Source organism: Herpailurus yagouaroundi, unplaced genomic scaffold (genome assembly GCF_014898765.1).
Source record: "Herpailurus yagouaroundi ecotype Mexico unplaced genomic scaffold, PumYag 189, whole genome shotgun sequence".
NCBI lineage: Eukaryota > Metazoa > Chordata > Mammalia > Carnivora > Felidae > Herpailurus > Herpailurus yagouaroundi.
Window position 1 is genome coordinate 18,290,469 of NW_024412420.1, and position 26,200 is coordinate 18,316,668.

At 51.9% G+C, this 26,200-nt stretch overlaps 3 protein-coding genes across 14 annotated transcripts; all 3 read left to right on the forward strand.

Moving 5' to 3' along the window:
- The first annotated feature begins 123 nt into the window (after window positions 1-123).
- ACBD4 (acyl-CoA binding domain containing 4) lies at window positions 124-8,419 on the forward strand. 12 transcript variants are annotated; one of them, XM_040497854.1, is made up of 10 exons: window positions 124-255; window positions 378-774; window positions 1,040-1,160; window positions 1,232-1,316; window positions 1,577-1,697; window positions 1,946-2,035; window positions 2,311-2,420; window positions 2,509-2,587; window positions 3,180-3,310; window positions 8,317-8,419. In XM_040497854.1, the coding sequence occupies exons 2-10, from the start codon at window positions 687-689 to the stop codon at window positions 8,380-8,382; spliced, it is 891 nt and encodes a 296-aa protein (XP_040353788.1). In that variant the 5' UTR covers window positions 124-255; window positions 378-686; the 3' UTR covers window positions 8,383-8,419. The 12 variants fall into 12 exon arrangements, with proteins under 12 accessions (XP_040353788.1, XP_040353777.1, XP_040353779.1 ...); XM_040497843.1 differs by lacking the exon at window positions 8,317-8,419 and adding an exon at window positions 5,746-6,455; XM_040497845.1 differs by lacking the exon at window positions 8,317-8,419 and adding an exon at window positions 5,749-6,455.
- A 1,945-nt stretch (window positions 8,420-10,364) lies between these two features.
- On the forward strand, window positions 10,365-12,702 carry HEXIM1 (HEXIM P-TEFb complex subunit 1). Its single transcript, XM_040497842.1, has one exon. The coding sequence runs from the start codon at window positions 11,024-11,026 to the stop codon at window positions 12,101-12,103; it is 1,080 nt and encodes a 359-aa protein (XP_040353776.1). The 5' UTR covers window positions 10,365-11,023; the 3' UTR covers window positions 12,104-12,702.
- Window positions 12,703-19,294: 6,592 nt separating this feature from the next.
- HEXIM2 (HEXIM P-TEFb complex subunit 2) lies at window positions 19,295-24,950 on the forward strand. Its single transcript, XM_040497900.1, is given in 3 exon segments — window positions 19,295-19,489; window positions 21,165-21,278; window positions 23,930-24,950. Coding segments are annotated over 3 exon segments (1,104 nt in total). The 3' UTR covers window positions 24,725-24,950.
- The last annotated feature ends 1,250 nt before the right edge of the window (window positions 24,951-26,200 follow it).

Below are 26,200 nucleotides of genomic sequence, written 5' to 3' on the forward strand. Positions count from 1 at the left end.
TCCTCCAAGGTTGGGGAGCAGGCTGGCGGATTCGCCTCTACTGATTGGGAGAGCCACAGCTAAACTATTTGCATAACCTTGAAAGGGCCATGCTGAGTGGTTGAGGTATAGAAGCAGAAGCTGAAACGAGCCCTCTCACTGGCCTAAATTTCCCCCCTGCGTCCACATCCCGGTCAGATTGGGCCCGGAGGTCAGTCGGAAGCCTGCGGCTAGTGGCGAGACTGGGACCTTAGTCCGCGTATTAGGCGCTGCAGGGTGAGTGCCGGATGGCCGGGCGGCTGGGGTGGGGGACCCCAGGGCAGAAGGAGTGGAGGACCAAGGTGGGAGAGTGTTGGCCCCGCCCTGACTCCTCTTGGCTTGCCCATTCTCCGGTCTAGGAGTTGGAAATGTGCGTCTAGAGAGGGACAGCGGCTCTTGGCACCTGCCTCCACCCACCCACCGAGGTCCTATCCGCCCGCCTTGGCCCCCACCTGTGCTGCCCTGGGGTAGGAAAAGGAGTCTCAGCTGCAGCTTCTGACCTCCCGGGGCACCTGACTCGGGTGTAGAGCTTAGTTTTCCCCTCTGGAAAGTGGACCAGTGGCTTACAGAGGTGTGTGCCAGGGTGGACCGTGGAGGTCTGCTCATACGGAAGCTTGTTCTTGTAGAGTCGCTCAAAAGTAGGTCCCCAAGGTTCAGAGGCGCGCGGCATGGGTACCGAGAATGAAAGCCCAGAACAGGACTGCCAGAAACAGTTCCAGGCCGCAGTCAGTGTCATTCAGAACCTGCCTAAGAATGGTGAGGGCGCTGGGACCTGCACTTGGGGGTCAAGAAGATTGGGGTTTGCCTGGGGTTTCCCAGGAGGCTCTGATCCTTGCAGTTTTTGCCGATAAGTCCCTGCCTGGGCTGCCCTGGGGATCTCCTCTGCCTCCTGTCCCAGTCCAGCTGAGTGGGACCCCTCACCATCTCTGTCCATTCCAAGGGTGGGTGGTTCTCCCCCCACTTCCACTCTCTTGGAGCTGGGGGTGATGCTCTGCCTTCCACTTCCCCACCCCCTGCCCAGGCTCTTACCGCCCCTCCTACGAAGAGATGCTGAGATTCTATAGCTACTACAAGCAAGCTACCATGGGGCCCTGCCTCGTCCCCCGGCCTGGGTTCTGGGACCCAATAGGACGATATAAGTGGTGAGCCCCCTACCCACCGGGCAAACAAGCCTCAGCTGTCAACCAGCCTCTCACAGCGCTCTGCCCCCCAGGGATGCTTGGAACAGCCTGGGCAAGATGAGCAGGGAGGAGGCCATGTCTGCCTACATCACTGAGATGAAGCTGGTGGCACAGAAGGTAGGGAGAGGCTGCAGACTTCTTTCTGTCCCCAGGGTCCCAGCTAGGTGGCCTATCTTCTACCCTTCCAGGGCTGACCCCCATTAGGTTTCCTGCACATTGACACCCCTGTGGGAATTACTACCTACATGCCATCTCTCTAACCCTGCTTGTCTCTGGTCCCTGACTGGGCACAGGATGGAGAGGACCCAGTTCAAGTGGGATAGGAGGACAGTGGAAGGAGGGGCAGGCCCCTCTCCAATAGACACCCTGCCCCACAGGTGATCGACACAGTGCCCCTGGGCGAGGTGGCAGAGGACATGTTTGCTTACTTCGAGCCCCTGTACCAGGTGATCCCTGATATGCCGAGGCCCCCGGAAACCTTCCTGAGAAGGGTCACAGGTCAGGCCCCCAGGTTGGGAGCTCCACAAGTGCTGAGTGAACTTTCTTAGGTCCAGGAGGAGGGGGCTGCTCAGGTGGAGGGGGATTTGGGGGTAGAGGGCTCCAGGTGATGTCCCTGTAGACACTCCAACCAGCGCCCCTGATGGAGTGGGTCTCAGGCAGAGCCCATGGCTCATGAGGAGCAGGGGCTGATCTCACTGGGAAGCTCCAGCCTCTTCCCAGCCCCACCTCTGGGTGCCGTGTCTCAGCAGGTTGGAAAGAGCAGGCACTGAATGGAGACGCCAGGGCTGCCCCAGAGCTTCCCTGCCCCCCCAGGGAACCAGCACTCCCAAATCCAGGTCAGTGCCTGGGGGGAGGGACAGACAGCCAAAGCCAGAGGGTGGGTGGGGAGCTTCCAGTGGGGTGGGTAAGGGGAGAAGGCTGGATGGCACACCTCATTCATGCCCACAGACACTGAGACCTCCTGTGCTTGCAAAGGCCAGGGGGCAGGTTCTGAGACTCTGGTTCCAGGACCTCACTTCTGGGACCCATCTATGCCTCCCATGGCAGTATCTCTCGTGTTCCCAGAGCAGGTGCCTTTACTCCTTGAACACCCCCTCGCCTTTTTCCATAGCCCCCGTCTTGTCACCAGTGTCACCTATCCCCTCCCCAGAGTCCCAGCCACCTAGGGACCTGGACTCCGAGGTTTTCTGTGATTCCCTGGAGCAGCTGGAACCTGAGCTGGTGAGACTACCCCTCATTCCCTGCCTTCCCCACCCCACTGTGCCCTGGCTGCCCTACTCCCACCCTTGGATCTTGTGACTCCTCTCAGCAGGTCTGGACAGAGCAGAAGGGAGCCCCTGGAGGAGAGCCTGACACCAGAAACAGCTCCCCGCTCCCCGCAGAGAAAGGTGAGCCCTCGTCTGACCCTTCACCCGCTTCCGCCATTCCCTGTGATTCTGGTGCCCCCAGGCTTTCCCCTGACTGCCCTCTTGGGGCAGAGGTGAAAGTCCAGCACCGGGCACTTGCCAGACAGCCAGACACCAGCCTGGATGGGCAAAGTCCCTGCCCGGCCCCATCTTTGTAGGCCTCCCATTGGGGACTGTCAAAGGACAATGATTTCGGTCCAATCCCCTTCTAGGATTTCCGTACGTGCCGTGTCCCTTAAGGGCACTTTCATAAATATTATCTCCTTTATTCCTCTGAGTAAGCAGCCCTGTGAAGGCAATGACACTTCCCCCTAACTTTCAGGAGACAAAAATGAGGCTCAGAGAAGCTTCTGACTTGGCCAAAGTCACACAGCTGAGTGGCGGTGCTGGGATTCAAAGCCCTGGCAGCCCATTACTCAGCCACATGGATGGATTTTATAGAAATCACAGTTGGTACCAGGGATCGCCCTCTATCTACTATTACTTTTGCCCAGACCTGCCCCAGCCTGCCACCACCCTGTCCCTAGCTGAGTTGCCTCCTGAGTCCCCTTCCCTGTGTGCCTGTGCTCTGCAGAGGGCAGCCCGCTGGGGCCCCAGGAATTGGACACGTGGCTGGTGGGGACAGTTCGGGCGCTGCAGGAGAGCATGCGGGATGTCCAGGGTAGACTGCAGAACCTGGAGAGCCTGCCCAGCGTCGTCGAGCAGGTGAGCTGCCCCCAGGGCCCAGGGCAAGATAGAGACAGAACTCCAAGGCTCTCTGTTCTGGGCTCCTCGTGGAGCCACTTCTGTCTTTCGCCCTAACTCCCCACCTGCCCACACCTCTGCCTTCTTCAGAGTGGTGTGGTTCTCGTTGCAGGCAGGGCAGTCGGGGGGACTGAAGTGCTTCCACCCTGGAAGGGAGAATGGGGGAGGCCCTCCTTTCCTGCTCTTGCCGGAATAGAAACTGAACATGAGCACTAATTCCAACAGTTTGGAAGGCCAGGACGTGCCTGCTCTTTGCACTGGGGCTGGGGGGGGGGGGGCCCTGTTGCCAGATTTAGGGTTTGCTCCCAAATGACTCAGCCCTCGTGCCCCTCCCTCCCTCCCCTCTACTCCTAGATCTGCTTGGCCCTCACACCTCTGCTCCTGAGCTCCTGCAGCATCAGTCGCTGCCACCAGTCTCTGAGCCCCAACTGAGTGCCAGACAAACGCGCACTTCATTCTCTCATTTAATCCGCACAGCCCTAGGAACTAGTTTTGCTTTTCATTTCCCTTTTCCAGAAGAGGAAACCAAGTGTCTGAGAGGCTGGGTAATTCACCTGAGGGCACACAGCCCAGAGGAACCTCACAGAGCTGCTGTGAGGCTTAGATGAGGCAATGTCCACCGCACTTCTCCAATTACTATTATTATTATTCACATCCAGTGACGGAGCTGAGAGCAGCCTCAGGTCTGTCTCCCTCCAAAGCTGGGACTCCCCATTGACGGAGTAGGTCTGTTCTTGAGAAGCCTGGGGTGGTGGGGGCAGGAAACGGCTAAATTGCTGGACATGGGGGATCACCTGGGTGACCCTGAGTCCCCTTGACACAGTGGGTGTCAGCCAGGGTGGCAGGAATTTCCTCAGACCCATCTTTCAACGCCCACCCCCGCAAGGCTTTATTTATTTATTTTACTTCTAACTCATTTTATATGCTGAAGATTGTGATTTCCACCCTGAAATAGCTGGTTTTCCATCTCTAAAAATAAGAACATTCCACTACCTAGCCCGAGAGGACAATATTTTAGCACACACTTCGTATCGTCACATCCCCAATCCAAATCGAAATCTCCCCAGCTGTCCCGAAATTGCCTTTTCCAGCTGCTCTGTCTGTCCAGTCCAGGCACATGTGCTGCGTGTGGCTTCTCCGTCCTTTAAGACTCCTTTAATCTAGACCGGTGCTTTCTCCTTGCTACTGGCTTACTGAGACTGGGCCAGTGGTCCAGGAGAAAGTTCCCTTCAGGTCTCTCTGATTACATCCTCCTGGCTCGTTTACATGACCAGATTATGTCACATGTGATGTTCTGCACATCAGGGGACACATATCTGGATGTCCCACAGTTAATGATTCTAGCACAGACCACTGGCGTGGATGAAGGAGGAGTGCCGGTCTGATCTCACTACTGTTAAGTCGTGTTTTCCTCTTGCCAGCCAGGGCATGTCCTGCTCCCCGTGACCCCATTTGCCACGTGATTTTTGACAATTAATGGATAAGCCCTGCCTGGATCAATAATTTATTTGGAAAAAAGAAACATTGACTTTTAAATTCTCTTATTCTTTTAACATTTATTAGGGTGACACTTTACTGTAGAGTTTCATCTAGGATTTCCCTGAAGTACAGCGCCTTATGGAAAGGCAGAATGAGTGCTTAATTCATTCTGTTTAATTACCTATCTTAAAGTAAGGAGTTGATTGAACAGCCACCTCAACAGTGACAAATTTCCAACTTTCTCTTTGAGTATCATTATGGACTAATGGATTTTAAAGATTCAGTCTCTCAATCAACTGAAATTATTCTTTGTGATGCTTAGACTGGCACAATTTTGGTCAATGGAGACCCTTTCAAGCGGGGTCCTATGTTCTTATAACATGACCTCATTAATCTTTAAAAGTTTCCTTGTTTTCTGGTACAAAATGTCCCACATTCACCTCTGCCTTCCCTGCTCAGGACCTGGAATTCGCCACTTCTCCAAGGAGCCCTGGCTCCTTTTAGCAGAGAATGAGATTTAGAAGCTAAACTCTGAGCACCATTTGAAATATATGGCACATCCTTTATAATATTGGGTGTTCAGGCCACACCAACGGGGCCACTGCTTTGTGGCCCAGTAGAAACAGCCTAGAAGCCATTCTCTCCACTGCGCAGCCCCTACAGGCCCCTTGGCACCTGGGATTGCCCTCAGAGGAGGATGCGGTAGGGCACTGGAGGTCAGCTGTCAGGGACACACTGGGAACCCCAGGAGCCTTTCCTTTCTAGTGGTGCAGATTCAGGGGTAGGGCCTTCCCTATCTCAGTTCTTGTGATCTTAGGGAGGCACAACTCCCACTTAGCTCGGGAAGCAGGTTCCTAAGGAATTGCCCGGTCTGTGCCGAAGCCTGGGCCGGCCCCTGACTCCCTCCCTCTCGGCAGCAGAGGACCCCGCCCGGTGCCCGGCCATGGCCCCTCAGGCTCTCGGGTCCCACGCTGCTCTTCTTCCTCCTGTGGCCCTTCATCGTCCAATGGCTCTTCCGACAGTTTCGGACCCAGAAGAGGTGACTCTCAGTGGAGGGGTCTCTGTAGCCAACTGAGGTGGCTATGAGCCCCCTGTCCTGCTGTGCCCTGAGCCTTCCTAGGGTTTAGGAGAACAGCATTAACTCTGTGTTCCCACCATTCAGTGTTTGCCTCTGCACCGCTCCCTTATCGGGGGGCCATTTAAGAGCCCATCCTTCCCCGCGGCTTCACATGGACACCTTCTCCTCTCCCGCCCAAACACCCAGGCTCCCTGGTGAGGGTGCAGTGGTGGTGCACGTCCCGGGTTCTGAGTTGGCCGTGACTCGGGGGCGGGGCTGCCGGGTCTCAGCCTCCGCCCTCCCCACCCTCTGGGTCACCTGACTCTTCTCCCACCCCAGTCTCTCCCCTTGGAGGCCCAGCTCTTGGGCAAGTTGGGACTTGGGCCGGGGCCTGGAAGAATGATTGGCTGAGAGGCTGCGGGAGGAAGGCCAGGAGGCCCGGCCGAGTTGGGGGCAGGGGAGTGAGCTCCGTTTTGCTGGTCTCCCTCCCCCTGCACTTACACACTCAGGACGTCTTCACGGAAGACTCACAAATGTTTCACTAAATAAAATAAGACCTTGATCTTCTGCCTTCTGGGTCCCCACGGAGTGAGGCGGGAAGCCGGGTCCGGGCGCGCAAGGCACAAGTCTTCCCTGCCCCACCCCCAGTACCCCCGAGGACGGTCCCGAGAGGCCGGTGGCTTTCCCTCCTCCCGGGGCAGGAGAGGGGAGCACTGGGGCCCTGGGCCCGAAGGGGGCGGGGCGGCCGAGGGAGGGGAGCGGCGCCTACCGCCGCCACAGCCGGGGGGTGGGGCCATGTCGCGACCTTCCCCCCCCCTCCCGCCCCGTCGGAGGGGGGCGTCTGGCGAGCTGGGGGGTGGTGGGTGGAGAGGAAGCCGGCTCCGGGACCGGAGGGCGGCTGCTCGCTGCCCTGTGAGCGGGCCGCAGGGAAGGGGCTTCGGGTCCCCGGCCCCGGAAGTGCCCACCGCCCGCTTCCCCCTCCTTAGCTGCTCGTTCCCGGTGTCCCCGCCCGTGACCTCCGCGCTCGGGCTTTCCCAGGGAACTTTCTGGAAGGCCAAGACCCAGCGGGAGCCTAGTCCCCGCCCCACCCTGAGGAGTGGGGGCGGGGCCGCTCGTTGGGAGCCCCCGTCGGGGTGGGCAGAGCGCCCGCGTGGGCACAGAGCTCCGGGTGACGCCCGCTGCTCGGGCCCCGAACTTATTTTTCTCATCGCCGGGCGGCCTTGGCCTCCTTCTGGTCTCCGACAGCCCTGTCGCCCCCGCCCCCACCCCGTGGGGCCGCCCTGGCTCTAGCAGTGGCCTGTATTCGGTGGCGAATCCGCCACCCCGAGCGCCTCCTAGTGTTGGCCCCTGACAGGCCACTGGCCAGGGTCCCCATCTGCAGAGGGCCACAGTTGCCACCGCCTGGGCCCCAGGACCTTCCTACCCTGGGTGAGGAAGAGGTAGTTCTGAAGTCTCCTTCTTGGAGACCCTTAAATTCCTAGGTTCCCTCTATCAGCCCCTGGCCTTGACCACTGCCCAAGGTTGGGTATCATTCGACCCACTGGTAGCCTCAGTCACTCTTTGACTGTCAGTCTTTCTTCCAAGGTGGGGAGGGTGTCCCTCAAAACAGACACACGGGCCCTGCTGCTCTGCGGTCCAGTCCAGTTTCGCAAGCAGAGGTTGAATAAACCCTTGTGTGAAGGATGGACAACAGCAGGGTAGCGGGAGAAGGAGCAAAGTGGTGCTGGGGATGCAGGCACGGGCACACAACTAGCTGTGTGACTTGGGCAAGATTCTTAACTGCTCTGAACCTGGGCTGCCTTCTTTGTAAAATAAGGATGAAGATCTCTTCATCATAAGGCAGTCCTAGAGTTTAAATGACCAAGACATGTAAAGTGGTTGGCGATGGGTTAAAACTCCGTTAACATCAATGTGCCTGGCCTCTTGTTTGACAGAATTCTAGAATCCCACAACCTATCCATCTGCCCACCCCTCCCCACATATGACAAATGAGCCCTGCCCAGTAAACTGAGGCTGGCTGGGCTCAGCTATACCTTTCAATCCCCCTGAATGAGAGTACCCAGGAGTCCTCTGGAGTCTGAAATTTTAACAATACAAAGGTCTCTGACTCCCATTCAAGTTCTCTGCAAAACCCCTTTTCTCAGGGAGCTCTCAGTGTGGGGGGCAGCTCTTGCTTACAGGGAGCCCTGCAGGCCTGATTAAGGAGCACAAAGAAGGCCCTGCTTTTCAGATGCACCTGAATTCTTGGAAGCTCAGGGGCTTGTGTGGGCAATTTCAAAACATTTGGTTGTGCCCCAGAGGCAGTCTTGCTTGCCTGTCCCTTGGGGCATACCCATCACCACCTCCCCACGGAACCACTGAGTTCCCAGACAAGTCCTTTCTTCGGACGCGATGCTTGCTCTTTATAAAATGTTCTTCTTCACGCTACTAGGCCCAAAAACGCTTCATCGTTCAGAGAAAGCCAAGAAGACACCTCCCCCACGCATCTTGTCCATAATTCCCAACTCCTGAGCAGCTTGGCTCAAAAGATCCTACCAGGATTTTCTTCACTTGCCATTTTGGCTCACTGTAGTTTAATGGTTTCTCTACACTGTCCATGAGCAGCAGAGATGACATTTCATTCATCATAGTTTCTCCTAACAAGTGTTTGCTAAATGAAGAAATGAGGGCCTTAGACTGAAGCTGTTGGAAATGGAAATGGAAAATGGGGGTCACAGAGACCTTCGTTCTAGCAAGAAGTGCCCCTTAGTTGTCATGTAACCTTGGACAAGTCACTTCATTTCTCTGAGTCGTAGAGACTTCTTACCTCTAAAACGGAGACAGTCATCCCTACCCTAACTCATTGGTCTGTGGTGGGGTCAAGTGGTTCTGTGTGCAAAAACAATGTTATATGTCGAACGAAAGACACTGCTATTAAGGAAGAAATAATAAGAATAGGTCACTGGGTGTGTGTCAAGAGGGAGATGCTGTGATTACGCTGACATTTTAGGCCTAAACGATAAACGATTAGAGTGGCGAGTTTGGGCTACTCCAGGGCCCTGTCCTCTGGGCCGGAGCCTGGAATCTGGAGAATTTTCTCGAGACTGTGTCACCCTCCCTCCCCCATGAATCTACCCCAGTCCTGGGCCAGAATCCCCCTGTCCCCATTTCCGGGCAAGACCTCCTCCTTGGGGAAGACTCCGGCTCTGTTTCCTCCCAGTGCTGCCCAGCGCCCACTGATAAGGAAGGGCCTCTGTGGATGGTACCTCTTCTCTCTCGGGTAGCCAGGGTTGATTATTTAAACTCAGGATTAATTTTGAGCTCTATCCCTCCCCCGCAATCGAGGTCCACCAACTGGCCCGATTGCCTTGTCAGGCCTCAGGATATGTTCCCGGTCGGCTCGGAAGTGAAGAGATCAAGTCGGCCCCAGGAGGCCATTTTTGTTTGACAGAAGCCAAGGCTGAGGCCCGGGGGGCTAGGCCTTCCCGCCCCGGGATCTCCCCGGAGCCTTGGATGCACTCCCCGCGCTTCCCGGATCCCCGCCCAGAAGAGAGGCTCGGTCACGGCCCACCATTTTGCATTGGTCCTTGACGGCGGGGGCCCCGAAAGACCAGACCTGGACTGGGACTCGGCCACTTTCGCTAAGCGGCCCAAAACCAGTCCCAGGGTGGAAGTCACCCGGGACTCGAACCTGCCTTCTCATCCTCCGAGGCCTAGTCCGAGGTTGCTGCACTAATGCAGTCACGCTGTCCCTTTAAGACGGCACTTTTTATTCTTCATTTGTTTACTTCTTCATACGCTTTTCGTTTTTTTTACAATGTGTTCACAGTATCCTTCCGCAAATGTCAGTCCCAGGACTAACCACACGCACCTTGAAGCCATTCCTGTAATCTTAAGAATCAAGAGTTATTAGTTGTAGGCCAATATCTCTCTTTATAGAATTTAATCCTCTTTTACACGTTAGGGACTACTTTTTAGGAATATACCATTTTTGCTTTAACTAACAAATGTTTATGACCTTCAGAACCCTTCCGCTGAGGACAGAATATGATAATAGCCTCTAAAACTCACCTTTTCATAAAAATATTCTGTGTAGGCCTTCAGAGGCTATCGAATCTTCTCGTATTGCTGAAGCAGAATGGTATGGTCCAAAGCCCGCCCCATCTTCTCTGTGATTGGCTTTCCTTCTTTGGCGAGACTTGTGACTCCTGACCAATGGTCACTCACGTTTCTCTAGCGAGGGATGTGCGATAGAAGGAGGCGGCCTGGAAATCGCCCCCTACGCGTTCTGGGATTGGCTACGTCGCACGGCGCGCGAGGACGGCGGGCCTGAAGGATGAGAACTACGACTCCCAGCTTCCTGAGATGGGGACTCCGTTACGCATGCGCATGGGAGGGGCGGCCAGGCTTCTATATAAAAGGGGCGCAGAGGGCTGGGAGGCAGCAGTTGGAAGTTGGCAGGTGGAGAGGCAGGTTGGGAGGGGGAGTCGGGGGAGGAGGCGGAAGAGTTGCTGTCGGAAGGGGGAGGAGGGAGGGAGGAAAAGAGGAGGAGGCGGTGGAGATCTGAGCTGAACCGAGCATCGAGCCAAAGGGGAGATGAGTTTGTCTGTCCTCGGCTGAGGCTCCGGCCGGGCCTAGGGAACTGGGAGCTCGGGTTGGAGCGACACCCGTGGAAGTGGGAGGAGGTGGCTCTGGGACTTTAACCCCTTGTGGGCTCTGCGGCAGGGGATTTAACCCTTTGTGGATTCGGCCCCTCGGAGGCAGCGTCATCGGGTAGTTTTAACCCCTTCGGGGCTGGGTTTAACCCGTTGGACTTAACCTCATCTCCTTGGCCACCAACTCCTCGATCGTGGGGGCGCTCTGCGGGGAGGTTTGAGGTCCACCCCCTTTGCACATTACGTACTGTTACTGCTGCTGCACCCCCCCCCGGACCCGCTTAGCTGGCCGCGTTGTGGGCACTTAACCCTTTATTGACTTGAGCTCTCCCAAGTTGCAATTGGAGTTTGTTGACAGAAGGACTGGCTAAAGGCGTCACTGCAGGAATTACAGACCGAAGAGGACTCTGCTGGACGTTTTTTAAAAGAAAAGAAAAGCCTCTTTTTTCCTTAAGGACTTACAGCCAAAATTTTTCAAACTTCGAGAAGAGGACTCTATTAGCCATGGCCGAGCCACTCTTGTCAGAATACCAGCACCAGCCTCAAACTAGCAACTGTACAGGTGCTGTTGCTGTTCTTGAAGAGCGGAACCCCGATCGCCCCCCAGGCGCGGAGGAGCGGGTGCCCGAGGAGGACAGTAGGTGGCAATCGAGAGCGTCCCCCCAGTCGGGTGGCCGTCCGGGGCAGGAGGGGGAAGGGAGCTTGGAGCCCCAGCCGCCTCCCCTGCAGACCCCGGTCCGTCCAGAAGCTAACTGCCCGGAGGCAAGCGAGAAGGGCCAGAATAGGGATGATTTGTCCGCTGGCGGAGCCCCCCTGCCGGCAGCCGGGGGAGAACCGAGGCCCGAGGCCGAGCCGCTCGCACAGCCATGTCACGACTCCGAGGCCAACAAGTTGGGGGCTCCTGCTGCAGGGTGCGAGGAGGCGTGGGGACAGCAGCAGAGGCAACTGGGCAAGAAAAAACATAGGAGACGCCCCTCCAAGAAGAAGCGGCATTGGAAACCGTACTACAAGCTGACCTGGGAGGAGAAGAAAAAGTTCGACGAGAAACAGAGCCTGCGAGCCTCAAGGATTCGAGCTGAGATGTTCGCCAAGGGCCAGCCTGTCGCACCCTATAACACCACGCAGTTTCTCATGGATGATCACGACCAGGAGGAGCCGGATCTCAAAACCGGTCTCTATCCCAAGCGGGCCGCTGCCAAATCCGACGACACCAGCGATGAGGACTTCATGGAAGAAGCGGGCGAGGAGGATGGGGGAAGCGACGGGATGGGAGGAGATGGCAGCGAGTTTCTGCAGCGGGACTTCTCGGAGACGTACGAGCGGTACCACGCGGAGAGTCTGCAGAACATGAGCAAGCAGGAGCTCATCAAGGAGTACCTGGAGCTGGAGAAGTGCCTCTCGCGCATGGAGGACGAGAATAACCGGCTGCGGCTGGAAAGCAAGCGGCTGGGAGGCGACGACGCGCGTGTGCGGGAGTTGGAGCTGGAGCTGGACCGGCTGCGTGCCGAGAACCTCCAGCTGCTGTCGGAGAACGAACTGCACCGGCAGCAGGAGCGAGCGCCTCTGTCCAAGTTTGGAGACTAGACTGAAACTTTTGGGGGGGAGGGGGCAAAGGGGACTTTTTACAGTGATGGAATGTAACATTATACACATGTGTATATACGACAGCGGACCTTTTTATGACACATAATCAGAAGAGAAAATCCCCCCGGCTTTGGTTGGTTTGGTAAATTTAGCTATGATGTAGCTTGAGTGCTTTTTTCCTGTTCTTTAATTATGTGAAACTGAAGGGTTGCTTTTCTTGTTTCCTTTTTAGTTAGTTTTTTTTTTTTTTAATGTGTAAGTAACTTGACCAAGTTATGATGCATTTTTCTGTTAAAAATCCCCTCCTTAAACGGAGCTATAAGGTGGCCAAATCTGAGAACCATTAAATTCATTCTAGTTATAATAAATTTAATATTTGTAAATGTAACAGTTTCAGTGTGATTTCTAGAGCTAATTCAAATAGTGCTGGCTTATTTTAAGGGCATTGTGTGTGGGGGGTAAAGAAATCATTAGTCAGTTTGCAGAAAAAAAATCTTTAATGGGACAGTTTTCAATTTGCTGATTTTTCCCTTGAATGGGTTTTAGTGTGCTACAAAATACAGTTCAGGCAAAATATAAAGATTTAATTACCTTCAATACTTAAGTGTGCTTGCTTAGTGCCTTGGTTTTAATTTTTTGATGCTGGAGAAATAATCCAGTGGTGGGTGCTTGGGGAGCAGAAAGTGGCTACAGTCAGAAGCTTAGAATTTAATTCTGCTTCTCAACAGCCAACCTAATTTGGTAGTTTGTTAGGTTAGACAAAGGACAGTCTCATTTCATTCCTACAAATAGGTTTTTAGTAATCCCTTCACCTCCCCAATACGGCTTGAAGAAGCTCCTGCATGTCTTAAAGAGGCTCTTGGTAAACCCCTTGCTTTTTTAGTGCAAGCAATGGTTGAATAAACTTGTGTGGCAGCTCTTTGTTAAGATGTTTAGAGGTAGGGAATATTGGACTTATAGAGGAAATGGCTGTTTGGGGCATTCCAAGGACTTACCCTAATTATCTAATACTTAGGTGCTCCCTATACTAAAAAAAGGAACAGGAGCTGTCCACCTTTTCATGAGGGTCAAGCCAAAATTAGAAATGCCCCCTCACTGCAAATGAAATGTAAAGCTTCTGGTTGGGGAGCTAAATTAAGTCCTTATGGGCCGAGTGGGAACCCTGCACATTCCTTGTGCAGTCGCTATCCTCAATCTCCTAATAGCTGCTTAGGTTCTGGAGTAGTTCTGTTCTTGAAAATGCAAGGAGGCCCTCAGAATTAATTTCTGCCCCCAAATCAAAATAGTAAGAAATGATGATTGCTGGCAATCTCTCTTTTGCTATCCTGGCCACCATTCCCTTGCAGTGTATTCAGTAAACTTCCAGCTCCTTAAAAACAACAAAAAAGAAATTATGATTGTTCCTTCCTGTCATCATGGTTAATCCAGCCCATCTCCACCTGGCTGTGTCAGTGTTTTCCTACAGCAGATGCATTGCTCAAATCATTAGCACAGGGGTTCCTTAACGTGGGGCCTTAGAAACCATAGGGGGTCTTGGGATACATGAATCCCATGAGTTTCTATGAAGACTTGTGTCATATGTACATTATTCTGGGGAGACAGTCAAGAGAATCAGGAGATTGTTAAACTTCTTGAAGGTTAAGAACCTCTATAGGGAAAAGGGGACCCCCCCCCCCCCGCCAAACTCCCACTGGAAAGCTTGCTTTTGTAGCTAAATAGAATGGTGGAGGTGGTAGGAACTTCTAAGAGTGAAACGCACCTTATGATGCATGAGCATTCACAAATCAGTGAATCAAGGGAAATTAATGCTGGTCAAGAACTGACTCAGGGCCTTCAAAGCTGGACTAAGCTGGCCCTATTCTGGCAGATGGTCCACTGAAGACAATGTATGATCAGTTTTTCCTTTGGCCTAAAATTACATTAAATGTCTATTTTGAAATAGTTTTCTTCGTGTTTTTAATTTTCCTTCTGCTATGACGTCATGCAGTAGTCCCAGAAACCTGGCTGGCTGCTTGGTGGAAAGGCAGCAACACTGCCCTCTGGCTTTATAGTGCAGAGAAGCCTCATTTTGACTGCACTGTAGGATGCAGCAGTGATAACCTCCGATTATAGAACTTGTTATGAAGATGAATGGATTTAAGTTTAATGATCTTGTTTCCCCTACTATTTGTCTTGGAAAGACTCTGTAAATACATTTACCGTCAGAAAAACAACAACTATGTTTTACTCTTAGGAGACAAATTAAGTCCAGTCTTTAAAAATACACAGTTTTAAGTAACTCACAAATTACTTTCATTTACCTGGAGATATGCCACTTTCCAAATTTTGCTTCCAAGGCACTTTATAAAATGTATTACATTATGTTCTTAGAGTGATGAGGTTTGCGGGAAATTTCAGTTTTCTATCAACACTTTCTACACTGAAACACTTGACTAGCATACTGCTCTCAGGATAGAGAAAAGACTCTGAATTACTTATTATAAAAGGGGGCTGTGCTGACAAATGGTCCTCAAGTCATTTGAGGATCTCTAGCCTTTCACTAAAGTCCTCTCTTCCAAACATTTTAACTGAGCTGCTTAAAAGACCAGGCTTACACACTGGCAATTTCAGTTTGTTCCCTTTCTCATAGGGGGCCTGGGTATCCAGCCAGGACAAAGTGCTTCCCCAACTTTGAGAGAGCTGGCTGGAAAGCTTAATCCTCCTCTAAGGAAAACTTTTGGGGGGTTAGCCTATAATACAAAGTGGCCTTCAGGAGACAGGGCCCTTTAGATATCATTTTTTTGGGGAGAGAAAACCAGGGAGGTTCAGATTGGTTTAATTCAGAAAAATATACCAGGTATCTCTAAAGAAAGAAAACATAAAAATTACACTAGCTTAAAAGGAGTAAAAAAACCAGGGTCCTAGTCATATCTTTAACATATACTGGTAGTGCAACCCTCGACAAAACTCTCTTAAACTCCGAGTCTCATTCTTCATCAGCAAAATGGGCCTGTGCCTACTTTACAAAACTGCTATCAGGATTAAAGGATGAAAACATGTTATACTAAAGTAAGCTAACATTGATATTATTTCTTTTCTTTCTTTCTTTCCTTTTTTTTTTCCAGTAATCTCTATGCCCAGTGTGGGGCTCGAACCCACAACCCCGAGATCAAGAGTCACATGCTCCACTGACTGAGCCAGCCCCTTGTTTCTTTTTAAGACCAGAGCAATTGCCCATTTGATCAGTATTTTAATTTTCACTTCATCTAGAGTAAAATTAAAATCCTTTGGGAAAATGTAAATAAATATGACCCTAATCACTTCAAAAGTTAGAGGGGAAAAAAAATCAAAGAGGGAATCCACAGAAATTAAAAAAACCAAAAACCAAAAAACAACAACAAAAAATCCCACAACCACAAGCAAATAGTTTACCTTCAGAAAATCAAGAGCTGGCTATATTTAATCAAACATTAGGTAATGCACCACAGAATTCTCCCTGGCCACTTACACCCAGAACAGCTGGCAACAAATATTCACAACATTGTGATAGCAAAGTTAGCTAGAGCTGAGATAGTACTTGTATTAAGTACACTTGAGTTTGTGAGGTTTGTTTTTTAAATTATTTTTTCAAATTTGATAACATTGGAATAAAATACCACTTTACTATTCTTGCTCACACAAAGTATAAATGGTTGATGCTAGAAATGAAAAATAATTTTTAAAAGAAAGAAGATGTCAAATTCAGGCCCTGAACAGTCGGGTGGGCTGACCAAAAGGTAATCGTCATACTTTGCAAATGGGACAGAATATACAGTCTAGGTGGCAAAGGTTCCATTTGAGCCAATGGTCTTTGAATACTGGAAAGTTTACAACCTCATTCCACTTCTTGTTGAAAAAAACAAAGGCTGAGTTTAAACAGATCAATAATTGAGCCCTCACAATTCCTCCTGAATAAACTTTTTCTTGGGTTTTACTCAGAGGTGGTTCAATTATGACAAATGATGTTAACAAGGTCAAGGGCAGAGAATAATCCTAGTAGTTTATTAATAAACCTTTGCACACCAACAAAATTCTTTCAAATGAGTGAGCTGCTGTAGGCAACTGTTGGTAAGTTTTTTGAAAAAGTGCTCTCTCTCAACGTAGCACCAAGAGCAGTTATATTTAGCTTAAAAGTTTTTTCTTTAAAAAAAAAATTTTTTTTTAATGTTTATTTATTTCTGAGGCAGAGAGAGACAGAGCATGAGTGGGGGAGGGTCAGAGAGAGAGGGAGACACAGAATCAGAAGCAGGCTCCAGGCTCTGAGCTGGCAGCACAGAGCCCGATGCAGGGCTTGAACTCACAAACCGTGAGATCATGACCTGAGCCGAAGTTGGTCGCTCAACCGACTGAGCCACCCAGGCGCCCCTAAAAGTTTTTTCAAGAAGAGCAAAAATTCGGAAGGAAACTGAACTCTCATCCTTCATATTCTATTTGACACATCCACAGACTTCGTGTGAAGTGTTAAAAAGCCCTGGGTTTGCAGTGAGCAAAAAGGATATTCCTGAAGGAAAATGTGGGAACTTGAGTGCCCCAAGCAGAAGCATCTGAAAAAATGACAGCATCACTGCTCTTGTGAGCTCTCAGAAGAACTTGTGCTAGCCTCCAGAGGGTCAGAAAAGGAGGTTAATTTGAAGTCTGAAGCCTGATTCAACACAGAAGTTCGCATACCTGGATAACTCCAGTACAACTGTTAGGCAAAGGCAGGAGACCAAACTAGAGGATGGAAAGGAATGTCTAAGAGGTTACCTCTCTAGTTATTTCTAAAAGTGTACTTAACAAAACAACAAACATTTGAGCAATTTAAGAAGAGAAAATTCAAAGAGAAAGAGGGTGAGAGCGAAACACAATAAAAAATTGATTATGATTGTGGAAATCCAATCACTCAGAAGCAAGCAGCTTCATGCCAAAGGGGACCTGCTCCAAGAGTCAATCCTACTCATCCATGGATCCTGCTCACAGAGCCACCAGGCCCCAGGAGCTGGCCATCAGGGTAAAATATCCAGGTCTTCCTAGTAACAACTGCTTGGTACCCTGAGAAACTGACCCTCATTCAGCCTAGCTGGATGGCCACCCTTTGTGCTGCCAAGGGCAACCAGGGCCACATTTCTTTAAGGCAGGCCTCCCAAATACCCCAGATAACTTCTGAAGCAGAAATTCTAGATTCCCAAATAATGAAGTTTTAGTAAGTAAATGTTTACATAGCTACTGAAGAGTAGTTACTCAAGGTATTTATGAGGGAGGCAGCACAGATAATATTTTCAAATCAGGAAACTGAAGCATATAGGGTTTGTAGCCTTTGTCATAAACCCCAAAACAACTCATCTGAAAGGGGAGAGCTGAGAAGGAAGTTGAAGGTCTGGTTGAACATTAGATGAACAATGGACTCAGCAACAAAATGACCAGTTTGGCCTCATCTTCAGGATTTGGCCTCCGGCCAAGCCAATCAAGTCAGTGGTAGCACACACAGAAATAGAACTTGGAGTTCTTAACTTCCAGTCCTGTGTTTTGCTCAAAAGATAACCAAGAGAGCATTATTAAACTGGGTTTATTCCCAACTTTTCTTATCAAGGAATGGAAAAGCTTCCGGGTCAACCTTAAAGATGATAACCTTTCATCTTTCTAAATGAGTAACACATTTCTGCACCTGGCCCATTCTGTCTACCTAGTAGCATCCAAAGGTTTAACCCTATTACTTCACCATGGAGGATGAATCACAAGAGTCTGGGATCCTCCATTAAATTCTTGACAGAAGCACTACAAAGATAATCTGTAAAGCCCCATTCAGCTCCTATGACTATTTAACTTAACTCCTACCAAGTTAATGTCAGCTTTTCCTAACCCATCTTCTCTTGATCTGAAGAACAGTGTAAAATTAACATGACATAAGCCAAGTCAACCTACAGTATGAATCAAGGATACTTCATTTAGTGGTTCAAATTTTGGATTAAGAAATTAAGTCAATGGTGATCACCTTGTCACCATCCAGTTGTAAGACTTTCTCTGAGAACATCTGGGGAGCAGGGGGAGAATATAAAGTTATGGAACTGTCATTTACAACTTAAAAGATGATTAATAGGAGGAGGGGGAGGGCTTCAGTTATCAAAAACCTTTCAAGGTTCTTGCTTTTCAAGCCAAAGGCTTAGGAATGATGTGACCATGTGTAATTGGCAATGAGATTCATTACAAGATACCCTCAAAGGTAAAGTTCACTACCCAGTCACTCTCATGCTACACATAATTTCTAACTGGTATTTTAGCAACAAAATTATTAAGATATCCCTGAGCTGTATGCAAAGCTCTCTGAACTTGGATCTCGAGCAGGAGGAAACAAGATGGTTTAATCTGTAATTCAAGAAAAGAATTTCACATCAAACTTCAATCCTAAGAAGCTGCTATAACTGTCAATGTAAGGTTGAGTATTTATTTTTTTCAAAGCAGGTCTCTCCCCACCCCTCAAACGCTACATATATGAAGTTGCTCAAAACTGCGATTTCTATCTGGGTAGCATCTGGGATTCACAGAGGTGATTTTCAATTAGTGTCCTTGGAAATTCAAAATAGAGGTTCCCTAGTAACAATGTGTCAGTAGCAAAATACTCCCCATTTTGTTCAGTTTGTGGAAGAAAAGTTCTTTAAACTGGAAAGAATTTGTAGTCTTATAAAGATTATGTTGGAATTAGTTCGTTCTTTCCTCTAGGAGGGCAGCCATTTCTCCAAAAGTTTTGGTTAAAACTCATGGCTCGGATTTCAAAACGCAAACAGATGTTCCTGAAGCATCCAAAATGGGCCACTCCACTTTTATTCCCTGAGCCGTGGCCACTCAGTTTTGTGTGTGTGTGTGTGTGTGTGTGTGTGTGTGTGCGCGTGTCCCAACCCCGTAAAGGGTAAAACCCAACCTTTTTTCGGTGTAAACTTTCAAGAGAAGTGAACAGCACATCTTTAGAGTTTCCCAAACTGGCTGGGGACGTGCAAGGTCAGGTCATTCCGACAATCGGGGCTGGCTAGAAATCTTGAGGGCAAGAGCGCTCAGAGATTTCCAAGCATTGGGCTCGCAAAGCCTTCCACGTGCCTCTATCTACCTAGTTCCAGGAGGAATTGGTGGTTGCTACTGTAAGAAGAGACTGTTTCCTTCTCGAAGCCGGGGCCGCGAGATGGCCTTGGTGTATGGGGGAAGATGGTGGGTGCACCCGGCTCTGCGCCCTCGGGGGCTCCAGCTGCCAGCCACGCCAGGAGGACGCACGGCCAGAGCTGGGACATCCGCCCTCCCCGGGGGCGCCAGTCTTTGGAATCTGGCGACGCCCCCACCTCGCCCCTCGAAGTGGGGGTCCCGCAACGCTGGGCCCCGCCACCATACCCAGGCCGCATGGGGGTGGGGAAAGTTGGCAGAACTCGGCCTCTGGACCTGCGTCCCCCGTGGGAAGAGCAGAGCGGAGTCGTTTGTTTCACCCGGTCTCTCCCCAGCTGGGGTCTCGGGGAACACGCGGTAATTGCCCAAGAACCCCGCCCTCTGCGAGAGGCGAGGCTGCGGGGCTGCCGGGACGGTTTGAGGACCGGGCCCGGCCGGGGAGACTCCAACCTTCACCCCCCCGGTCCCCGGTCCCACTCCCCGCCGTCTCCCGGCGCCACCACTTCAGGCAGCCCACTCGGCCCGGCCTCTCCCCGCGCCCGGACCACCCCCCACGGGGTGCTCTCACTGCGCAGCGAGTCCCTCCGCTGCCTCCTCCCAGCCCAAAATGGCGGCGGCGGCCACCGATCCTTCTCGTCGCCTTCCTCTAGGGCCGAGGATCCCTCCGCACCCACAGCCCCGCCCCTCTCAGCCGGATCTATTTTCTGCCCCGTAAAGATTAACGCCATCAATGAACTCTTTAATTGAGCTCGGAAGGCGGGTCCCGTTGTGCTTCCGCACAGCTAATCGTTGACGAAAGTGGAAATATTGGCAGACGACTTGACCAATCAAAGAAGGCATCGGTTAGCGCGGGAGGCCACTCGCGCAAGGGTATATGGGTTTTGGAGTTCTCGGTCTGACTGTAGACGTGACAGGATCTTGATCCGTGTTCCAAAGCTGGAAAAACTACAATCCCCAATAGGCACCGCGCTGCCAGGCTGGCCCCCCCCCCCCCACTTCCCCAACCTTAGTGCCTGAGCGGCTTGACCAGAGCTGCTGCAATTGCAGCAAGAGGTAGGGCTGAGGCATTGGGAACTGCACAAACAGGAGGTCGGTCGCACAGAAAGACACACAGATATAGTCGTGTGCATAATCCTTGACAGCAAATAGGTCAGTTCTGCCTTTGCAAAATCTCCTTTCTCGGACCACTTCCCCCTTTCCAAGGAATCCATCCTTATTCCAGTTGGGCTTCCCTTCCAGCTGCATGTAGTGTGAAGACTTCTTCCCCTTTCCTCTGTTTCCCGTCCTGAGAGGAAGGAGCCGGGAGGCAGGCCAGGCCCAGAAGATGATAAGGCTTCAGCCCCAGGCTCGGCCCAGGCCACAGCTGTGTTTCTCAGGGCTGGGTTTTGGAGTCCAGCCTGGGGGCAGGCAGGGGGAGGGGGTCCGCTGTCAAGACTGGGGCCTCTGGACACAGTGAGGAAAGGACCCCCTTGTAAAGCCTGCTACATATTTTCTTGTTACAGCCACTGACCCACTCGACTGTCGGCCTCTCCAGGTCATTGCCGTACCTTGCCTCCCAGGACAGCGTCCTTCCCCCTTTTGGTTGTTTTGGGGGTGGGGGGGGAGAAGCTCAGGGCGAGCTTCCTAACTGCCAGCCTGGGCCTCAGTGACTTCTAGAAGAACAGTATAGGATGTAAACCCTGGCCTGGGGTCTGAGGAACAGGACTGGGAAGATGGTCCCTTATTCCCCATTTGGCCCTCTTGCTGGCTGGAGGTGTGAAAACCAGGGTGTGGAGGCAGCCTTCAGGGCCTTCATTTGATAACGACAGTGTGCAGGTCTGGTGCTACAAAATGGCTGCCGCTGCCTTGGGGAAAAATTCATGGGTAGCCAGTCTTCCTGAAAATTCTCCTTTAAGACTTGGTTTTTCTGTTATTTAAGGCAGGTGTCATTAGTTAAAGGCATCTGCTGAAAGATTTGGAACAGAAGAAGGTGGCTACTACGAACCAGACCAACTGTAATACAGAATCACCCGCAGCCCTGGAGGAGGCCAAGGTAAGCCCCACCTTCCCAACCACCTGAGTGCCCTACCATGGATCCCGCCAGCGTGTCTCAGATGTGTTGGCAGATTTGGAAAACCAGTATTTTTAAATGAGTCCCTACTGTGCAGTGGGCAATATGCCAGATGCCAAATCTGTGCTATCTCATAAAATCCTAGGAGCCCTTCAAGGTAGGATTACTACTTCCATTTCAAAGAAGCTAAGGTTCTCAGAGCTGAAATACCTTTTCTAGAATCACGCAGGTAGCAAACAAAAGGTCCAGGTTTAAAGTTTGTTTTGTTTTTGTTTTTTGAGAGAGAGAGAGCGCGTGCATGCGAGTGAGCGAGCACGTGCTTGCGCACAAGCACAAGCAGGGGAGGGGCAGAGAGGGAGGGAGGGGAGGGGAGAGGGGGAGAGAGAATACCAAGCAGGCTCTGTGCTGTTAACACAGACTGTCGCAGGGCTCAATCCCACGAACTGTGAGATCATGACCTGAGCCGAAATCAAGAGTCGGTCGCTTAACCGACTAAGCCACCCAGGCACCCCAAGATTAAATTTAGGGACTTCTGACAACAGAACTCTGCCTTGCAATCTGTCAAGGCTGAGAACGAAGCCTGACATGGGGAAAACAGTTTGAGCAGTTGGTTCATAATTTAGGATGGGGGTTGGGGTGCACACATCATCCAGGAGACAGGGAGACACAGATTGTGTCAGACTCTCAGAAAACATCACCTTCTGATCTGGCAACAGGAATCCAAACCCGCTCTGCCCATACTCTCTCTTGCTGCCCCCACCTTGCCTATTCTCCCCGAGTTTTTGAGTCCCTGTAGGTGAGGAAGGAACTCAGTTCCTCTGACCCACCCTAGCTGGCCACTTCCAGCGTTTTCTGGAGTTGTTTAATTTGGAGTTCATGGTAGGTCAGGGTTAGAAGTTCAGAGAGGGCATATGACTCACCCAGATCACACAGCTTATCTGCAGTAGTGGGAATGGTGGTAAAGGGACAAGCCTTCAGGAGGGAGGCAGCACGTGGGGCTGAGGGGCAGGGATGGTTTGGGTGAGGGGAAGGATCATCAGGGGGGACACATATTGGGGGCTGGGGGCAAGTGAACGATTGTGCACACACAAGCAAACCACCTTGCCTGGGCCTTGCTTCGTCTGGGGTGGGGCAGAAACTCCGTCTCAGGTGGTTCAAGACACTGGTGGAGATAAGGCCTGTTCTTGATCTACCATCTCCCTGCAGGTGAAGTAACAATACAACACGACAAACAACACACACACGTACTGCGTAGACGCTGTAACACACTCCATCCCAGATGAAGAAGAGAACTCCAGGGCCTCTAAAGCACTCACAGCGCACCTCCAGCTCTCACAGGGCTGCGTACATCCCCCGATGCACAGGCTATGCTTGTATGGACCTATGTCAGATGTCTCTGAGCCGTGGTGTACATTATAGAGCAACACGCTAATGGCAGCAGTTATTATTAGAATTCCCCAAACCACAAACATAGAGCAATTCATTCCCCACCCCCCACCCTGAGTACTCCCACCCTTACCACAACAGAGATAAACACATGCTGTGTACACACGCTCTTGACAGAATCCTTTCCACCTCTTAGATAAGTTCTAGGATTCTGTCGGCTACACACTGGAGGTTCACCCTTCCTCTCCCTAGTTAGGGCCTCTTTCCTGCCGCTCATGTCAAAGAGTGATAGCAACTTCTGCCTGGAATAAATACACTCCGTCTTCTTTGCCCTAGATCAACAGAAAGGAGAGCCTCATGTCCCTATGTTTTTTGGACCCCCCCCCCCTCTTATGGGCTTTATGTTATTTAACATATGTTTATTGAGCACTTACCTTGGGCCATGCATGGGGACACAGTGGTGAACTGGACAGACAAGACACATTCTTATAGGAAGAAGACAGATGGTAAATGGTAATGTGGTAGATGCGACATGGAATGTTAACTGGGTCCCATGACAATGGGTAGGGAAGATGAGGGGGCAGATCTTTAGATAGGGTGGTCAGGGTGACCCCTCTGAAGAGGGCACTAAGCTCTAAAGAGTCCGCTATGCAAATACCTGGAAGCAAGATCGACTACATAATTTGTAGGGCCCAGTGCAAAGGGTTCTTTATTAAAAAATTGTTAAGTTCAAGACAAGGACAGCAGAGCTTTAAGCAAAGCATGGGGCCTTTCTGAACAGAGTGGGGGTGAGAGGCTCTGAGAGACTGCACAGGTTGCTTCCCCACGAAGCCAACTCTGTCTGAAAGACAAGCTTCCTAGGAAGATGACTGATCAAGCAAATGCATCAGGAGCCAGTCCCCGACCTCTATTCTCTTTCTCCTACTTCATTCAAACAATATTTAGTGAATACTGTGCTCTGTGAGGCACAGAACAGGTACTGTTGGAGGCACTGAAATTACAGAGTGAAATATATGGACAGAATTCCTGCTGTTTTCATGAGTTTGCTCGGGGAGGGCTGGGGGGGGGGGGGCAGAGAGTAGACAGGTAAAAACCCACAAACCAACAAATAGTTGCAGAGGGTGAGAGGCTGGAGAGTGACCCCAAGTCAGCTATGGGAAGGTTGGCTTCAGGCCAAGTGGTTATGGAAGGGTTCCACCACCAGGGACAGGCTGTCTGTGATTTATTCTTCCTTGTCCTCTGTCTAGACCCCTGGTGCTCCTGGGAGCCCTCAGACACCCCCTGAGCCTCATGACCCTGGTAGTTCCCTGCCCCTGACACCCCGGATAGAGAGCCACTCGGAGGAGGAAGACCCTACTGGGGCTGGCAGTGGCCTGGGCTGGAACAGTAGGGCTTCCCGGACCCAGAGCCCAGGGGGCAGCTCAGTGGAGGCTGTGCTGGGCCGGAAGAAGCACCGCAGGAGGCCTTCAAAGCGCAAAAGGCACTGGCGGCCCTACCTGGAGCTGAGCTGGGCCGAGAAGCAACAGCGGGATGAGAGGCAGAGCCAGAGGGCCTCCCGGGTCCGCGAGGAGATGTTCGCCAAAGGCCAGCCCGTGGCGCCCTACAACACCACCCAATTTCTGATGAATGACCGAGACCCTGAGGAGCCCAACCTGGAAGTGCCCCATGGGGCCTCCCAGCCAGGCTCCAGCGGGGAGAGCGAGGCAGGGGAAGGCGACGGGCGAGGCCCGGCTCACGGTGAGTTCCAGCAGAGGGATTTCTCCGAGGCCTACGAGCGCTACCATACGGAGCGCCTGCAGGACCGCAGCAAGCAGGAGCTGGTTCGAGACTACCTGGATCTGGAGAGGCGGCTGTCGCAGGCCGAGGAGGAGACCAGGAGGCTGCAACAGCTACGGGGGTGCACCGGCCTGCAGCCCTGCCACCAGGTGGAGGAGCTGGCTGCTGAGGTCGAGAGGCTCCGGACAGAGAACCAGCGGCTCCGGCAGGAGAACGAGATGTGGAACCGGAAGGGCAGCTGCCCCGGCGGGGAGTCTGGCACCTAGGGGGGCCCCTCACCCAGGCTGACCCAGGGAGAAGGTCCCATTTCATATACACTCAGGCCGCTGGGTCTCAGGGAGGCAGGTGGCAGTTGGAAACCACTCCCAGTACCCCTGTGTCCGCTGAGAACAGCTAGAATCGGTTCAGCCTTCCCACCTTGTCGTTTCCATAATGTGTTCTTTGATGTCTTCGTATTTTTCTCAAAGAGATTAAATAATTTTCGTGAGGTCAGATGGGAGTGGCTAGGATTGATTTCACTAGGGCTGCTCTGAGAATCAAAGCACATTTTTCCCAGAGAGGTTTGGGACTGGGGTCCTAGACCCACCTTGCCCCAAGCCTGGGAGGCCAGCCGACCTCTGTATTGGGGAACTACCAGGGCCTCCAGGATGTCTGAATGCTGCTCTCTGTGTCCAGACTCCTCTGAAGGTTTTATAGAGGAGGATGCAGGGCTGGGAGGGGGGCTCAGGAACCACCGGTTCAGCCAGAACTTAAGATGCCCGATTGCCGTGAGGAGCTTGGGGTGTCCTCTGGAGGAGGGAGGGCTGGGACTTTTGGAGGGGCTCCTTCAGGGTTTCTTCCCAGGCTCCCTGTATCCTCCCTGTCCTCCCCAGAGTTCAGAGGGCTGGGTTGGATGAGGGTCTGGATGGCTTGTGTCTCCTTTACCTTGACAGCCCGCTACCCACCTCCACGTCTCGAAGCCAGTGGTTGGGCAGGAGGTTAGTCATCACCTTTGCCCCCAGACCTCCTGGAAGGGCACTTACAAGTATCCCTCAAGGGAAGTTTTCTCCTGGGAAAAAAAAAAAAAAAATCCAAGAGGCAGAGGGGGCAGTGAAGCCGCCCTTAGCAGAGCTGGTGGCCTGGCTTTCCTAGTGCACACCGCGCATCTGTGTGTGCTGCTCCTCTTGCCCCATCCCCTGTGTGGTCCCTTCCCTCCGAGGTGAGCCCCTCCCCTGCGTAATAGAAAGCTGAGTCAGCTGGGATAAGGTGCCACTAAGGTGCCAGCAGTATTGGGCTCTGAAACGAGCTCACACACCGGAACACTCAGACCCAGCCTTCTCCAGACACTCGCTCTCACTTCCATCACCCCTTCCAGGCGTCCTTGTTGGCTGCCTAGTGTCAGGCTGGGGTGGTGGAGGGGGAAGTTAGTCAACTCACCAGCGAGCCTGTGTGGTTCTGCCGCCCCGTGCACCGGGGAGGGGCGGAGACCTGGCCAGCCCAACCTAGCTTCCATTCCAGGAAGGCTCATCTTGTCAGGCCACATTGGGCAAGAGAAGGGCTCAGGCCTCTGAGCCGCTGGGATGGAAATGTTGACGAACCCTGTGTGTTGCCAGGACAACTTTCATTTCTGCCCTGCCACACCCAGGCCTGGCCAGCGCCTTCAAGAAGGAAGCAAGGGGAGAACAGATTCTGGGGAGGGGTGGGTTTCAAGAAAGAGCAGAATCTCTAGTCCCTGGTGGTAGGTGGGGTGGGGGTGGGGCGTT